This window comes from Mus caroli, chromosome 12 (assembly GCF_900094665.2).
Source record: "Mus caroli chromosome 12, CAROLI_EIJ_v1.1, whole genome shotgun sequence".
NCBI lineage: Eukaryota > Metazoa > Chordata > Mammalia > Rodentia > Muridae > Mus > Mus caroli.
Genome location: NC_034581.1, coordinates 112,624,710 through 112,642,719, shown reverse-complemented (window position 1 = coordinate 112,642,719; position 18,010 = coordinate 112,624,710). Strand labels below are relative to the sequence as shown.

Below are 18,010 nucleotides of genomic sequence, written 5' to 3'. Positions count from 1 at the left end.
TTGGAAGGCAGAGCTGAAAGGATCTAAAGTTTGAGCTACCCTGGTCTACATAGTGAGTATCAGGACTTCCAGGAATACACAGAGAAATTATGTCTTGAAAACAAACAAACTGGGCTGGTGAGATGGCTCAGTGGGTAAGAGCACCCGACTGCTCTTCCGAAGGTCCAGAGTTCAAATCCCAGCAACCACATGGTGGCTCACAACCATCCACAACGAGATCTGGCGCCCTCTTCTGGGGTGTCTGAAGACAGCTACAGTGTACTTATATATAATAAATAAATAAATCTTAAAAAAAAATAGTAATTTAAAAAAAAAAAAGAAAACAAACCAACCAACCCAAAACATCATCATCATTATCATCATCATCAACAACAAAACTTGTAACATTCAAGAAGCAAAAATAAAAAAAAAGGACCTGACCAACAAGAGGAAAGCCATGCCTACTGATGGAAACCCAGCCAACTTCCCAGGGCTAGTGACATCATGGGTCTTGAACCTACAATCGCTACTTTATTAAATATTCCCTAAATACATTGTAACTGTTTTTCCTTATAGACACAGAGGAATATAGTTCTCACCTCTCCTCAAGGAAACTTCTCTTTGCAACAGATGAAGACGTTACAGAAAACCACAACCAATCAAAATATAGAGTGTGCAGCCCAGTCTCAATGGATATCTACAGCTATAAAACAACTCCCACACCTAAGGCTCAGGAATCATTGCAGAAGAGGGAACAGAAAGATTATAAGGGGCAGAGGATCAGGGAGTTTTCTGTGAGATTGTGTTTCCTAGGAATGTCAGAAGCTAGACCACGGAGTCTCACCATCTTGATCACCTGAACACGAGCTGAACACAAACAATAACATGTATGTAATGTGGTGAATGAGGAGACCCAAGGGGCTCAGCCCTATACAAGGTCTGCAGACAACTAAGGAATGCCGAGAGCAGAAGAAACATATTCCCCAAGAGAAAGCACACCAACGAGTTATTCAACACCAAAAGGTTAGCCCTGAGAATACACACACACACACACACACACACACACACACACACACATTCACATGCACACCCAGGAATAGGGACAAGAACAATCCTGGACTTGGCCCCAACAGTGTACATTCAATGGTGGTAGGACATTCCCGAGGACCACGCCCCATGCAAGGACACTGAGCATGTCCTGCTGTGTGCTTATTGTGTGAATTTATGTCCTATATCTTTTTCTATCTGCACGTCCTCATCTCTGCTCTCCCTGCTGCTCTGTTAAGCAGGACCTTCTATTCCCTGTAAACATGCTTTAATGATGGCATGGCATCTTTACAAGCAATTGCCTCTAATAAGAACTCAGCACTGGGGACACTCATTTTCTTTGGGTCCCAGTCTCACTGAGGAAAGTTTATACTGCAGACTTAGTCTTGTTTTGTGGACTGCTCCTCTCTCTGCTATATCATGCCCTCCCTGTATTAAGGAAGCAGGCCCTGGTGTGTTGGTGTGCTGGTTCCTAGGGCTCTTTTGTGTATTTTATTGCAGACTACGCCCCTCACAAGAGTGCTGAATCAGCACTGGGCACAGGGCAGGAAGGGGCGAGGCTTTCCTTTCCAGCCTCCTCCCTTTTCCCTTCCTGCTCCTTCAGAGGCCAGGCACAGGCCAACTGAACACAAAGGAGTACAATCAGTTATTTCTTAGAGCAGTCAAGCCACAAAAACACCCCCCCCCCCGCCCCCAAAACCAACCTACAGAGGCAAGCCTAGGTCTGCATCAGCTTAAAACCATGAACAACAAGGACTCTTAATGACTCCCAGTGCAGATTTCTTCTATGGCCTGTACTGTGTTCAAAACTAGTTGATCTCACGACTCATGATCCTTCACACACACAGACACACAGATACACACACACCACAGTTTAGTACCTTTGGCTAGTATGTATATTCAAATATATTTACTTATTCAACAAACATTTGGTGCCTGTTTTTTTTTTTGTTTTGTCTTGTCTTTTTTTCCCATAGGCATACTGGCTAGTTTTATGTCAGTTTGGCATAATTTAGAGTCATTTTGGAAGAAGGAATCTCAATTGAGAAAATGCCTCCACCAAACTGACCTGTGGGCAAGCCCATGGTGCATTTTCTTCATTGATGTTTAATGTAGGAGGGTGGGAGGGTGGTGCACACATTACTGTGGGTGGTACCACTGGTGGGCCTGGGTACTATGTGAGAACAGGAGTAAACAATAAGAAACAAGCAGTAAGAGGCATCTCTCCATGGACTGTGTATCAGTTCCTATCTCCAGGTTCATGCCTTGAGTTCTTGCCCTGACTTCCAGGGATGCTACTGAACATAAACCCTTTCTTCCTCAAGCTGCTTTTGGTCATGGTATTTTGTCAGAGCAATAGAAACCCTAAGACAATTGGCATTTTAAATAGCAAGAATCACATTACCTTTACATGTAGAATATGTTTTAGAGGGCACCAAGATTTTTGGTCTCCTGGGGTGTGTGCCTGTCTGATTTGGGAGAGGTGCTCAGGGGACAGAAAGGCTCTGCAGGTGAGGCTCAGTTTTGCCATCTACAAAGTGTCACTGAAGAGGCGGGTCTGGAAAGAAACGAGATGAGGTTCCGTTTTTGGAAAGGGCGATGTTGGGTGTATGAAGGTAGTGTGGACATTACTGTAGAGAATGTAGTTGAGAAGAAGAACCAGAGGGAGAGTTACTGAGATGACTTTTAAGTGAGGATTGAACTCAAGATGGCCAGTGGCGATAAAGAAGAGTCTGGTGGAAGTTGAGCAAACCCAGTGATCTAGCTGTAGAACAGACTTCAGGGCAGCGAGCACAGTATTGGGTCCCATTTTCTGAGATCATTGGGAACCATCATAAGCAGTCTGTCTACTTCCTTTCAAAAGTTACTTGGAAGAAGTGAGGGTCTTACGGATTTGGGCTTGCAAAGGATCCTGAAGTGAGGCACCCTGTTACTAACAGCAGCTTGAATTTCTCTTACCCAAACAGCAAACAAGGGATGTCAGAGGTCAAGTTAATTTCTGCAAACTGGGCTTGAAAGGATGGTGGCACACCTCACCACCCCTGGTTTAAGAGCTCTGAGGCATGTGGGAGTCACTGTTGCTGTAGGGCTTAGCAACGATGTTGCCATGGCACCAGTCTTTCCTGCCAGTGACTGTGCTTGAGACTTCAGTTGCGCTGTCACTGTGTGTTATGTGATCATGGTTCATCAGGACTCTGAAGAAGGTGATGACGACTCCAGGGATTTTCTCCAAAGGTTCTGGATAGAAATTAGACTCCAGCCCTGCTGACACCTTAGACCCTGCAGGTGCACATGAGTAGAAGGATCTAGCAGCTCAGAACTTCTCATGGGCATGATGTCAGGCAGGGCGGCCTCCAAAGTTGGGGTTGCCTCTCAGAATCTTTTAGGAGAAAGGCCAGCCTGGAGTGCTGGACATTCCTATTACCTACTTCATGATGGAGACTCCCAAGATGCTGGGAAACCCCACAGCAGAACCTGGTTCTCTTTCCAGGGAAGAATTCCCAGGCCCACCAACATCTGACATTTGGTGAGGCAATAGCAGGAGATAGTGAGTGATAAAGGTGTGGTTAGGCATCAGGGAGTTTGAAACGTTCCCTTCCCTGGAGAGCGGGGGTGGGGTGGGGTGGGGTGGGGGGTGTGGGGGGGGCTTTGGAAGGCCATGGAGGGCAGTGAGGGGCAGTGGGGGCATTTTAACCCTGTTATGCAAGCACAATGAGAGAGAAGGTAGAAAGCTAGCCCAGATGGATAAGAGCAATGGGCTCAGGAAGTGGCCTCAGAGCTTGCTCTGGGACTGCTGTGGAGAAGGCACAGTGACCCTGTGCTCACAAATCTCACCTTAGGAAATCCTAACTGACTCATGGAGGGCTCAGGACCAAGAAGAGGGGTGGGTAATTAGGAACTGAAGTAGCCCCTGTTCCTCCTAAGCCATTAGAGAGACCAAACCAAGTAGTAAGCTCCAAGCCCTGTTGATACAGGGCTTTAAGCATGTTCCTCAGAGGCCTCATATTAGAGTCCTTGACCCTGACTGTGCACTGTCATATCAGGTGCATCTTTCTTGTGCACTGGGAAGACAGCTGCTTGCTCTGTTTGGGTAAGAGAAATTCCAGCTGACTCCAGTAACAGGGGTGCCTTACTTCAGGAACCTTAGCAACCCTGAAACTGTCTAAGTCTCAATTGTTTCAAGTGACTTTTGAAGGGAAGTAGACACTGTATATTGTGATTCTTAAAGACCTCAAAAAATGAGACCAAATAATGAGACCGATGCCCTGTAGTCCATCCTGCAGTAGGTTGCTGGGACCAGGACCACAAAATTCATTTTGAAGTTTGTTGTATTAAAAGAGCACAGGGTTCTGACTCAGAAGCCCAGTTCTTCTTTCAAACTGAAACCAGAGGAAAGCAGGTAGGGACCTTTCCACCCGGTGCCGCCCTCTCTTCTATTCCCTCACAAATCTGGAGCTCAGGACTGCCCACTCCTGTTTCCCACATAGCTCCCGGTTCTGGAAAAACCTTGTGCGGAAAACCCCCAAGGATGAGTTGACAATGAGACCACCGCTAAGACAGGAAGTAGTGTAGAGAGCACCCTCTCTGCTCCCAGCTGCCATCGTAGAACACTGTCCCTGTACATTCCTCCCATTCCCCTCCCCCCCAACCCCCACCCCCGGGTACAGAAGGACAGAAGGGCTAATTCCTGGCCATGATCTTCGCATCCTCTTACCTTTCTCCCACAGGATGGCAAGGGCATCGTACAGACACAGCATGTGGTCTGCAGGGTTTAGGTGAAGGCTGTCACAAAGCCTGCTAGTGTTGGAGGCAGAGTGAAGTTCACTGACAAGTGTCCTAGGAGACTGTATTAGTCAGTTTGGGATAAATTCTGCCGAGTACAGGCCACTGACGAACCTCAGTGGCTTCTAACCCCAATGCTTCACATTTGGCTTTAGGTGTTCCCAAGTTGGAGCTTGGCTCCATCTTTGCCTTCACTCCAAGATGCAAGCTTGGTGACGTTTTCATCTGCAGCAACACAGTGGCACAGGTCCCCTGCAGAGCTTGCAACAGGCTGCATGGGTCAGTCCTTTTACTTATGCAACAAGATACCTGGCCATTACAGAGTTTAACACATAATAATACTCCTATGGGGGAGGGGATGCCACATGCTACGGGCAAGTGTGAATTTGACAAGAGGGACACTGAGTCTAGGTGGGAGAGGTGCAGACAAAGCACTGGCAGTCTATCAGTGCTGGCACAGGAAGCCACCCTACCTTCCCTGAACACCATAAGAGCTTATTGAAGCTCCACCCACTCAGCGCCTCCATCCTTGCACAGGAATCTCTAGGCCTTGCACTGTTCCTCATTCCCAGGTCTGGTCAAGACTGGGGTGATGGCTGTAGTTGCGGGATTCTCCAAGGCTGGGGTTGAGCTCTGGTGTGAGTTCCAACAGGTGGTCTGCAGGGTTTAGGGCAGCAGGGTAGATGACTGGGTTCCTGTAGCTCTTCATCTATATGTAGCTTTTCCAGTGAGAAAACCTGAGTTCCAGACAGAGTACCTGATGGCACTGGAACATCGGCCATAGGCCCATGGACACCACTGTGGCACAGGACAGAAGAGTCTAGGCATGAGCGGTATCTTTAACATAGTCTTATATTTGGAAAAGCAGATTTAAAAAACACTTGAAAATACAAGATAAGGTAATGGTTACTTATGTAAGTTTTAACCTTATATTGCTTGGCCATTTTTACATATAAATTATTGCTTCCTACTTTGATAAATACACAGCACAGTCATGTACACAGAGGCAGAAAGCATGAACTATGAGAAATCAAACACTGTCAACGGCAGTCTGGTAACTCAACAAATGTTTCATATTTACCAGCGCTTATAATGGTGGAAAACTACGAGGTGTAGTCCCTGAGAAGTTAGGTAGACGCCCCGACTGTGGGCTTTCTATCTTCTAATTGTTATCCCAAGCTGACAGCATCACGGCGGTCCTAAGCAATGAGACATCCAAAGGCAAGAGTTCTTGCTTCTGGTCATTGATTTCATCCTGGTATTTAATAACAGTGTAATACAAATACAATAAATAGGCTATGCAAATAAATATTACTCTGCTAAAAATGCTCAGTATATACAGCTTTGCTTTATACAGTAGTACATTTCTTCTGACTTTTTGGCAATTTTCAAAATGTGTTCTCTCTAGAGCAAAACTGGCCCACTCATTACTGAGTGGGCTGAAATTTCAAGGACATGTCTTTGAAGTTGAGAAGAAATTCTTTGCTGGACAGCTATAGTGGCCCTTGTCTTCTAAACTTAATGATTTTGCCCAATTCTGATAAGCTTTTGTGGGTTGTGTCATTTGGTTCAGGCTTTGCAATGCATGTGTAGTCTGTAACAAAGCCACAGAGCTGACACTTAGGCAGCCACACGAGCTCCAGGATGAGAGGTCTACACAAGCAGCCACATATCCATACTCCCACTTCCTCACGCAGAAGACTGTCCGTCTATGAAATACCTCCTTACAAACTAGGAGGGGTGGGACTTTATTTTCATGCCTCTAAATTCAAGGTATGAGTTACACTGCTTGCTTGTAGATATTGGAGCAGGAAAAGGAATCTATTCTCAATGCTATTAAAGACACTAAAAAGGTAGACTGCGAGTTACACCATGTGCTACGGTAACCTGTCGGCAAGTTGACACGTGGAGGCTGTGGAGCATCTGCAAATGTGTGTGCGAATCCTTTGAGGTGTTCAGAAAGTTTGTGACTTTTCCTAGATGGACTTGTGTTCTGACTCCGGTAGGAGCTCACTTTGCAGGGACAGAATCCAAAGAGGCACAGGACCCCTTGAGGGCTGTGCTGTCAACAGAAAGAGGCCAAGAAGATGCCAATTATACAAGATCTAGGGAGGGAATGGAGATTCATGAAATCACAAGAATCCAAAGGAGAACTGGAAGGAACCTTAGACATCTTCTGGTCTACTCTTCCAACACAGTAGCACTGGGTCTGGGAATGCCTTGGAGGCTATGGAGAAGGAACTGGGTCATCCCATGCCTGGGAGTGCTGACTCCTGTGGGTACCTAGACAGGGCGTGGCTTCCTAAGGAAGAGCTTCCTGTGGAAACAGGGTCTGACCATTCTGAACTTTTCTTTAATTTTAGATTTAAGACTCTGCGAAGCTTCTGAAGTTCCTCAATCTGCTGCCTGAGAAATCCCTAGAAACAGGTGTTAAAGTTGAGAAGGATTTAGAGATTTTTAGATGTTCTGGAGACAGGATGGGCAAACAATCCCATCTGACTTTTGCTTTGGAGGGAAAGGCAGCCTTGCCCCATAGCTCTCTAGGGCGATTCTCCCATTCATGTCCTGCAGGATTCTCTAAGTGTGTCAGGCATGATGCAGGTGGGGCCTGTGTAGCCCAGCTGGGCTGGAGCCTAGACAGTGTTCTACTGAAACGGATCTCCATCTACAATGAGCTCTCAAAGTAAAGCTCTGCTTGAAGCAATGTGGAGCTAACGTCAATACACGCAGAACACAGACAATGTCAAAATGGCCTGCTATGATACACTAGCCCAGTCCCAGTTGCCAGCTTGGAGGGAAGACATTCATGTTTGTGCTATAAGTGTGTGCTATCTATCCTCGGAGGTTGTGCTTGTCCACACGTCAGGACAGCCTGTTCTCCCTGGTTCTGTAGCTCTGGTCTCATGCACTGGCCCTCAGACCTGTAAAACATTTTCTGAGTGAATCACCCTCAGTTGGGGGTGTTTCTATAAACCCCCTGTTAAGTTTCTAGGGCTGAAATTTTACGTGCTAGGTCAGATGCAATCTCTCTGAAAGCTCTACCAAGATTTTCCCCTATGGTTCCTTCTAGCAGTGTTTCAAGCTCACTGGTCCCAAGACCAGGGAACAGCACAGCTCTCAGGAAATCAGGTGGCAACAGGCATAGCTCAGACCTTGGTAATGAGAATGGACCAGGCGGCAAAGAGAGTAGGAAGCAGGTCTGTGTGGACACAGCTCCCCTCCCCGACCTCCACCCCCAACCAACTCCCAAGGGTGTGAACAACATACCCATACTCAAGATTGTAAATGCACAGACCAAATACTCAGATGGGGACTTGCACACAGGGAACTAGTGTAGATACAGGAACTAGTATCTAGATCATGGGAGAGCAGGCATTTTTTTTTTTTTTAAACCACAAGCTTTTTGCTCATTTGAAGATTCAGGGAGATCCTCAAACCAGTCCTTGAGAATTCCAAGAGGTCTTATTTGGTATATGAGGCCCAATTTATAAAAACAAAGAATAGGAAGGTAAAAGGCAAATTGCAGAGAGACTCTGGCTTTGCTTGGGAAGTAGACTATGGGGCTCTGACTCCCCAAGTAAGTAAGACTTTAGGCATCTCTGGATATTTTTCAATTACTGAGTCTAGCAGGCTAACTGTTAAGCTTCATATACTTGGCTTCACTCACCCTCCCTCATGGGTTGATGTTCTGCATCCTGTAGGCAGGGAACTTGGAGGAGTAATGTCAGACACCAAGGCTCCATCAGATACCAGAATGCAGACACTGGAAATTCTGTCACCCCAGTAAGCTAACACTGAGTGCTCACAATCCAGGCCCTGTGTTTTTCTGAAAATTGCACTCAGCAACAACAACAATATATGTAAAGACAGTTCATAGAAACTGAACAATGCCAAGCTCCTTATTGGATGAGAAACTCAGTCTACCTTGCTTACAGAAGTACATCAGTGGTACAGAAACTAGTCCATCTGCATATACATTGGTAAATGATTGTGGATGCAAAGAAGTGTGTGCCGCGCATTTCTTATTTGTACAGAAGGACATGCCCTCCAGGGTGATGTTAAGTTTATAGTAACAGAGGCCTCTCCTCTTCCTGGAACATCTGGAGTTGCCCTTGCTGTCCACAGGTGTTCCAGTCTCTTAACAGCCAATCGGCAGTAAGGTGAGCAGACAGCCAATCAGCAGTAAGGTGACCAGGCAGAGTGACAGTCCTTCCTGCTATACGAACAATCACCTCCTAATGCTGGCACCTCATAAGCTGAAACTTGGACTGGAATGAATGAAATCGTCATCATAAGGAAGATCCTGTTCCAAGGATGCTCTGACTCCTGTCTTGTCCCTGACAGCAGTGAGGGGAGCTCTCCCGCCTCTGGTGGCTGACATCACTTCCTGAGCGTGCTTTGGCTGGCTTTTCTGCACTTGTCTCATGGTATGCTGATAAAACTCAGCAACCTCTTTTCTTACAGGAAGCAACATGCTGAATGGAGGCCTTTGCTTGCTCTAAGAGTTGCAGATGCAGGGCAGATGCATTGGCACAGCTCAGGCTCGAGGCTCCAGCCTGTGAGAGAGCTCGAACAGGGCTTGCTGGCTGTCAATGACATACAGGTGGTTGACATAGGACTTCAGCTCTTGCTGCTCCTTTGGAGACACGTCACTTCCTATTTTTTCAGAGGGAAAATGGACAATGAGTGTCACAGGAGCAGAGGTGTTACTCTTAAATGCAGTAATGATGGTTTAGAGTACGTTAGCTCTAGAACGGCTCTCCCTTGTCTCAAGATAAACAACTGTAGCTCAGACCATGCAGGCTGACTCATAGTTACTGGATAGACTATTTAGAAGCCACACTGTTATCCCTTTACAGATGAGGAAACTCCGAAGTCACATAAGTAAATGTCAGAGCCAGGATTCGAAACCAGGCTCCGATGGTTCCTGAGCCAAAGTTCCCATGCCCTGGTTTGATGTATTCCATCAGCTTGAGATTGTGAGACATTAGCCTCTGAGCACAATAGCTTACTAAATCATTTACTCATCTGTTTATTTTTATTTTCGATCTAGTACACTTCTGTGTCCTAATTATTTAGAGGAAAAAGAAGGAACATAGACCATAGAATAGATTCTAAGGAATGGGTGTAGAAAAAGCAGTTTCTCTAAGTATGCACATGGGCTACACAGTGTACCCAGGAGGATAAGGCAATCCAAGAAGATAAAAAGCCAAAGGCCACAAGAGAGACGTTAGTGAGCTGAGACTACGGTCATGCCATGCTAGGGACAGCTTTCATAAGGACTGGGTTCACAGAGTCTTACAGGAAGTGGGCCCAGCGGCATTTCTGGGAAAAGCAGTTTCTCCCTCTTCTATGAAGAACATATTTAACAAGAAAAATAATTCAAGGGACATCTGTGTAACTCTTGGACTTCCTGGTCTCAGCAGTAAACACTGGGAGCTCAGAATTTTAACCATGACTGATAGACTATTGTTCTAGAATACTTTTCTGGAAGACATTATAAAAGTGCTTTTAGTTTGGTAAATACTAGCTGGCTATACAGATAAGTTTGTCATTTGCAAGCATTCGAAAGACATCATGATGAACAGTCCTGGCAATCGCAGCCGACCCTTGTGTAGCACTTCATAGGACATAACTGTTTTGAGTGACATTTTCTTCTTTTATCCCACACATTGACGTTGGCTAATGAGGCTCATCGAAAGAAATGGTTAAAAGCAAGGCAGATAATTTAGTTACAATCCAAGTTAATATACACCGTGGACAGCTAAGTTTCTCTTTTGTTTTGGGCTGTGCAGTCTTTCTGGTGAGTGGTAGGTTCAAGCCAAGCCAGTAGGACCCACCTCCCCATACTGGGAATAGACCATTGATGGATCAGAATGGTGGCTTTAGAATTAGCTGAATATCTGGTGATCTCTTTGGAAGCAAAGGCCGATGAGAGAAATATGGCCGAATACTTGTCAATAACACATCTGAAGGATCCTTTGTGGCAACAGTATCACCCTTTCTATGATGACTGCATTGTACTTGAGGACTCAATGGAAATTTACATAAGAACATACCAAGTGGTATTAAATAAAATGAATATTTAGAGTATCAGGTTCTGTATTTTGTAATTCTCATTGTCTACTTTATAACACATATAGGAGGTTCAGCCCCTAATTGGATATTATAGATAGCTATGGGCAGAGCACTATCAAAAAAGCATTTAAAGAATGCATACCAAACAGTTAGGAGTACTTTCTTTGGTAGGAGAGGCTCTGATTCTCTATATACATTGTATTTTTTTTTTAAGTGCAACAGAGATGTATTACTTAAGTTCTACTTAACACCAGGTTGCCCATCTTTGATTTGTAATCATTGAACTTTATTTATTTATTTTATTTCATGTATCTATGTGTGAGCCTAAGTGTATGTATGTCCTCTGTATGCACGGAGGAGCCTTCAGACATAAGAAGGTGTGTCAAATCCCCTGGACGTGGAGGGCTGCGAGCTGTCACATGGTTGCTGAGAACTGAACCCTGGTTCTTACAAGTGCAGCAAGCACTCTTAGCTTCCAAAGGAGATATCTCTCTAGCCCTTCTCCCTCTCCCCTCTCTCTTAATTACTATTTCTATGTATACAGTCAGCACAGAGCAAAGCAATGGGCTGGGAAAGGAAGCCAGGACATTCACTTTGACAACAGGCTGTGTGAGTAGCCTCTCTGAGCCTTGGTTCTGGGCTCAGCATGTACAGGGTTAAGGATGCCTAGCTACTAGGATCAAGGCAGGACTTCAGTGGTTTGGGTGAAAGCTCCTGCAACTCAGTAAAGGGAATTTCCTCCCTTCCTGCAAATGCTAACTCCATTTAAAGGCAGGGTAGATACACCTGAGATTCAAAATGGGAAGAATATCCCTGTGTACGTCTCAGAGAGGACTCTACAGAACTGCTAAGAAAAACATACTTTCTCAGCTGGCAGGCAGCTGTAGATAGGAACTTTTGAGTTGAAAGGAAGGACACAGTGGAAGGATATTTCAGGAACCCAAGGAACTGTATTCCTATCCAAACAAGGAAACTAGAAGCAGGGGCTAAACTCAGAAGTAAATCTGAGGGGCTGGGTAGTAGTTGTCGAAGTTTGGGTCCACCAAGTACTCCTTAAATGGTACAGTCAACATCACTTCAAAGCCATTGCGCATGGTGCCCCAAGTCCAACTACTCACCAAACTGGTTAGTCCTGCAGTGTCTCAGGGTTCGGACAGTGTCTGCGATCATGTGCTGGAAGACAGAGGGGGAGCACAGAAACAGAAGGGTCACTTACTGATGCCACAGAACCTGCCGGGGATGGGTAATAGTCTAATCCCTCTGGGTATAAAGCAAAGAGCTCAACTTGGAGCTGGACATGACTTTAATTGATTGTATGCAGCGTGAATTATTCAAGACTATTGACTTTGTGACTGCAAGAAGAGTGCCTCCCGAACAGTCAAGGTATTCTGAGCCACAGGAGAGCATGCTATCTTTGGGGCCCCCAGTTTCCCATCCACATGTTGCCTGTGTGTCCTCTGCAGGTGAGGTGGTGTCTTTTTGAGACCTTTCTTCCTAGAGTACAGCACATTCTGGGTTACTGTCATTTCTGGGACTTTTGCCTTCCTCCTAATCAGGAACCACGAGAGGGCTGTGCACACTCAGGGCACAGGCTCACATTTGTGCCACTGCCCCAGTTTCTACAAGGCAGGGATCAAACCCAGGGACTCTGGAGTGCTCAGCTGGCAGTTCTACCAACTGAGCCACTTCCATGTCCTGAGTGGAGGCCGGATAGTTCTGTGGACTCGAGGGCTCCAACAACAGCAGGAAGTGAGGTATTCACGAAAGCAGAGTGGATTCATCAGCATTTTACAAAGGCTGTTCTGTTTCTTTTTATTATTATTATTATTATTATTATTATTATTATTATTGGATATTTTCTTTATTTACATTTCAAATGTTATCCCATTTCCTGGTCCCCCCTCCCCCTGCTTCTATGAGGGTGTTCCACCACTCACCCACCCACTCCTGCCTCCCTGCCCTGGCATTCCCCTACACTGGGTCACTGAGCCTTCACAGGACCAAGGACTGTTCTGTTTCTAACTCACATTTCCTTACTGGCTTTAGTTTTCTACTTTAGTTACTTTCCTTTAGCTCCTCCTGATCTCCAGACAAAGGTTATCTGAAATGTGCATCTTTTGGGGGAGAGAAGACCATGCTTAGGTCTTACGCATATTAGACAAGGAAGTGTTCTACCACCCACCAAGCCACTACAGCCCCAGACCCTTTTCATTTTTAAAATTTCTATTGAGTGCCCCACCTGCTTGCCCAGGTTGGCCTAGAACTTGTGCTCTTCCTGCCTCAGCCTCCTGAGTACCTGGGGTGACAGACCTACACGCTCAGACCTGGGTGCAGCAGGGTCCATACCTCTCACACTGTGTCCCTACAATCAGCCTTTAGCTCACTCTGCTACATTTACTTCTCCATAATGGTTTTGGAAGAAACCAACCTCCACTCTGGACAGCTCCTCCAGCTGCCAGAAGGCGCCCTAAATGTCCTTGTCACAGTTGGTCCTATTCCCTTGGAGAAGGACAGAAACTCCTTACTTTGTTTCATATCAAACCCCGGATATCCCATTATTCCAGGATTAACATTCATTATCTGGTCCTCCGAGCACCATCATCATAGCCTGTCTGCACAGGCCAGACACTGAAGCATCCTCAGATGACAAACGGTCAGTAAATTATCACTAAAAGAATAACGCTAATGCTCAAATCTTCTCACTTACAGTCCAACGGAAAGACAGAGGCAGTACGTGAATTGAGAGTCTGATTAAATTATCCTGACTGCAGATGGGCTAATTCGAAGCTTCTCCAGAGTAGAGGACTCAGCAGGGGTAATGATTACGGCAGCACTCCAGGCGGAATTTGCAAAGGAAATGGGACCTGACTCACGTCTGTGTGAATGCATTGTTACATTTCCTTCCCCAAATTCTACCCCAATTCCCAGGACAGATTTTTCCATTGTTACAGTCTCTGGCGTCACGCTGATTCCTATCCTGTGCCATTTGTACAGCTCCTGAAAGGCTGGAGCTGAGGTAAGGCTCAATGCTGTGCGCAGCCCTGAAATCTGAGTCCTGATTCTCATCTCCGGGTTTTCTGACAGGGAGGGAGGCGGACTCGGTAAAAGATCCTGCTCATAATATTGGGGGATGAAAAGAAAGGGAGAGACCCCTTTGCTCCTTCAACATTTCATTGTTTGAGGTGGAAACATTTAGAGTTGCTGAGGCAGCAAGGAACTTAGCCCAGGGAACAATGCGAATCTTATTGCATTCAATGAGCACTTTGATCTGCATGTGGTCCTGATTTAATGCGCTGGCCTGTGTCAGCCAGATAAAGATAACACCCTGAGTTATCTGCTGACTGGCTTAAATTAACATCCACCATGAGGAATTGGCTCCTCATAAGCTAATTCACTTAGGTCCCATTGGTTCATTACTGTGAAAGATGATCCTGCTTGAGCTTCAGTGAAACCTCGTCCTCCGCTGAGTGACATTTTCTGAGAATACTGTCTCTGTGAGGATGTTCCAATGCCTGAGTGGAACACTGGCCCAAGTATGATATAAAATTGATTTTTGTCTTTCTGAAAAACCTAACTGCTTCTGTGTTTTCCGCATAGATAGGTCAACTCAAGGCGTGCTGGGCTTGGAATGCTGGTTGCTGTAAGGACCAGGCCACCATTACCACACTGTCATCTCTTTATTGGTATACCAGGGCTGGGAGAATGGTATGGTGCCTAAGAGCATTTGTAGTGCGAGTCTGAGGGCTGAACCAACATAAAAAGTTTGCCATGGCTGTGTGTCCCTGTAAGCTCAGCACTGGGGAGCAGGGACAGGAAGATGGCTGGGGATGGCTGACCGTCAGCTTAGATCCAGGTTCAGTGAGAGACCCTCTCTCAAGGGAATAATGTGGAAAACAAAAGAGCAAGGGACACAGACACATAGGCACACATGTACACACAGATACACACACATGTACACACACATGCCCACACAGACACATAGACATACACACATGTACACACACACATTAAACACACGCACACACACACACAGACATACACACATGTACACACAGACACACAGATGAACACACACACATGCACACACATACACACAGACACACACATGCACACAATGATGTGCCACTGGTAGCTGTCTGGTGGTCAAGGAAGCTGCTAACTTTGTTTGTTTAAGGTAGTATCTTGTACTGTAGCCTAGGCTGTCCTGGAACTCACTATGTACCTCAGGCTGATCTTGAGCCTGTGGCAATCCTCCTGCCTCAGCTATCTGAGTGCTGGGATTAGAGACTCATGCTCAGCCTCTGGGCTTTTAAACTTTCTTACAGACAGTGGAGTCTGCATTTATACCTTATGTCAGTCCCTTCTGTTGGGCTCTGATGAATTGCTGGAGGAAAAAGTTAAGGACCACAGACGAGGATGTGAACAAGAGGGTGGAGAGTGCTTGAAGCTCCCTGTCACTCTCTCCATTTTAGCCTGGATAGAATTCTTTCCATTCTTTCACTGGTGTGGCATTAGATGAGGAGAGACAGTAGCCAGGCCACTGTTTGCTTCAGGGTAAAGGCCTACTCCTTGTCTGCTGGTAAGAGGCGATAGTTTTATAAGGAGTACAGTGTCTGTCCTGTGTCCCCACTGCATCAGAGGGGATCCATGCAAGCTGACACAGAATATCTCATATCCTCACACATGCCCTGAAAGGTCTTCTGGTGATATGAAACAGACTCATTAACAGGAGGCAGAGTAAATAGTGACCAAAAGGTTCCCTGTGATTGTTTATAGATGCCACACACTGGAGATGAACTTGCTCAGACTGAGAACTCTAGTGATTGAGGTCTTTGGTTGCTAACAGGTATACTGGGATCCTTGGGGGTATCACAGAGTAGTGCAATGCAAGATGACAGTCGCTCACATTCCCACCTCTGACCATGCTGGCTTCTCGATAGCATGGGAAACAACTGAGCTCTGATTCTGAGATACCCAGGGCAGAGAGAAATGTTTTGGGAACAAAACACATCTGCATCTCGACTTCCTAGAATAACCAGTCATGAAGCCAACATATTCAGAGTTGCTAAGGGCTGCTATAGAGAGCGGCTGGAGGATGTCTGTCTTGGAGAGAATCTGGAAGCTGGGCTCTGAGTTCTTGTGGGGGAGCTAGGTCTACTCTTCCTGTGGGTCTAAGCCCTTGTGTCCTGGAGGCCTTGTGGCTGACTAGAACAGAGTTGTAAGTGCTAAGGTGTCAGACACCAGACATCATTTGGAGACTTCAGTCTGAGCTACTCTTCAAATAATTCCATACAGACTATGGTCAGGGGCCTCAGCCTCAAATGACCTTCTCTGAAGCCTGACTTGAGTCTCACAGGGAGCTTGGATGGCTCCCAAAAGAGTTCATGTAGCCCATTATCATCGTTGAAAAGGTCACTCAAAGGTCAGGTTCCTAGAGGGGAGTGCTGGCTGGGGTCACCTCTGACCACGATGTAACATTTCATCTGTGACACTAAAGGTCATCTGTCAGACAGGTGCCTTCCTCTGGTCCCTGAGATGTCTCTCTGGAGCACTGCTGTGGGGCACCCACCTGGTCCCACTCAGTTCTGTAGGCAGCTTCTTTTTGGCTCAAGGACAGAGCAGAAGGTCTGAGGAACTCACTGAGGACTGCGACTGTCCTAGAAGGGAGACTTAGGAGAAGCTGCTCAGGAATTCATATAATCAGCAGGGAGGTCCGGGATCAGAGACCAATAAGGAGGCAGCCTTTCCCTTCACTTGTAGAACCCACAAATCTCAGGTGCATATCTGAGCTTGGGGGACTAGGAGACAATAGGTCTACTGGGAGGGCTTTGTTGCTCACTGTCTCGAAGTGGTTTACACTGGGGCATCAAGAGATGCTTTTGAAGTAACGGAACTCTCACAAGTGGGAACTACTCCTGACATCAGCTTTTATGCCAGGTTCTGTGTTTACACAGTCACTGGTGCTAAGCTAATGAAATGCTATTTAAAAGAATAAGATTCTCAGAATCGTGATGGCACTGTTCCATATGCCCAAAGAGACCCTGGGAGTTACTCTGTGTACAACAGGGAGAGATACTCAGACCGTTTGCTTCCTAGAGCTGAAGAGACACGTGTGTTTTCCCTTTACAGAGAGAAGAAAGGAAACATTATGAAATTTACATACCAGCTTTTCAAAATTGACGAGATTATCCAAGAATGTTTTATTTCCTTCATGAATAAATGTTACATCTGAAAGGTAAAAACAAGATAATGTACTATTAGGAAGACATCATGAAACAACAGCGTTGTTTAGAAACCATGCAATTTATCATGTTTTTTGCTTAAGCATTTTGAAATTATGCCACATATTTGACAAGGCAACTTGAAGCTAAAACTGTATAACATCTGATATAAAAATTAAGTGGGCAGAACAGACTTCCTTAAATATTTTGCACTTAAAGTTGGTTTTAGCCTACATGACTGAAGCTAATGCTAGCTTGTAACTTAACTGGTCCATTAGGTTTTTAGGTCAAAATACTGAGCAGAAAATAAATGAATATTCATAAGCAACAGGGACTTAATATTTGTTATATTTGCTTTAAAAAAAAATCCCTGCCAGCTAATACAAATGGGACTTGCTTTAGTCAAAACAGTTAAAATTCAGATTTTCAAGTTTACATTAAAAACATGAAAAAATTAAAAAGTCTGTGCATCAGAAGTAAGGAAAAGGGCAGGATGTTGGCACCATTTAACTGGTGGACTGTTGTAGATAGCCCTGGGGCTAGTTATATTTGATGTTAATTCCCTTCTCTGGTGAGTGGCTGCAAACAAAGAGTCAGCACTCAGGTGATTTCCTGTAAACCTGCTTCCCACCTTAATTTGTAAAATAAAGGAGAACTGATGATTGGGTAGATAAAAGGGAAGGTGGAGCAGAAGGTGGGAGAGAGAAGTAGGAGGAAATGGAAGAGGGAGAGGATGCAGAAGAAGAAGGAGGAAGAAGGAGGAAGAAGGAGGAAGGAAGAAGGAAGAAGAAGAAGAAGAAGAAGAAGAAGAGAGGAAGAAGAGGAAGAGGAAGAGGAAGAAGAGGAAGAGGAAGAAGAGGAAGAGGAAGAAGAAGAAGAAAAGAAGAGAAAGAAGAAGAAGA

General features: G+C 45.5%; 1 protein-coding gene across 1 annotated transcript in view; it reads right to left on the bottom strand.

Annotated features, from left to right (window-relative positions):
• Positions 1-5,135: 5,135 nt before the first annotated feature.
• The window catches only part of Rapgef5 (Rap guanine nucleotide exchange factor 5), a 194,075-nt gene continuing 181,200 nt past the window's right edge, over positions 5,136-18,010 (bottom strand). Inside the window, exons 24-26 of the mRNA XM_029484349.1 lie at positions 17,051-17,115; positions 12,006-12,060; positions 5,136-9,465 (exon numbers count right to left, since the gene is read on the bottom strand). Coding sequence (XP_029340209.1) covers positions 9,347-9,465; positions 12,006-12,060; positions 17,051-17,115 — 239 coding nt within the window. The 3' untranslated portion in view covers positions 5,136-9,346. The remainder of the gene's footprint in view (positions 9,466-12,005; positions 12,061-17,050; positions 17,116-18,010) is intronic.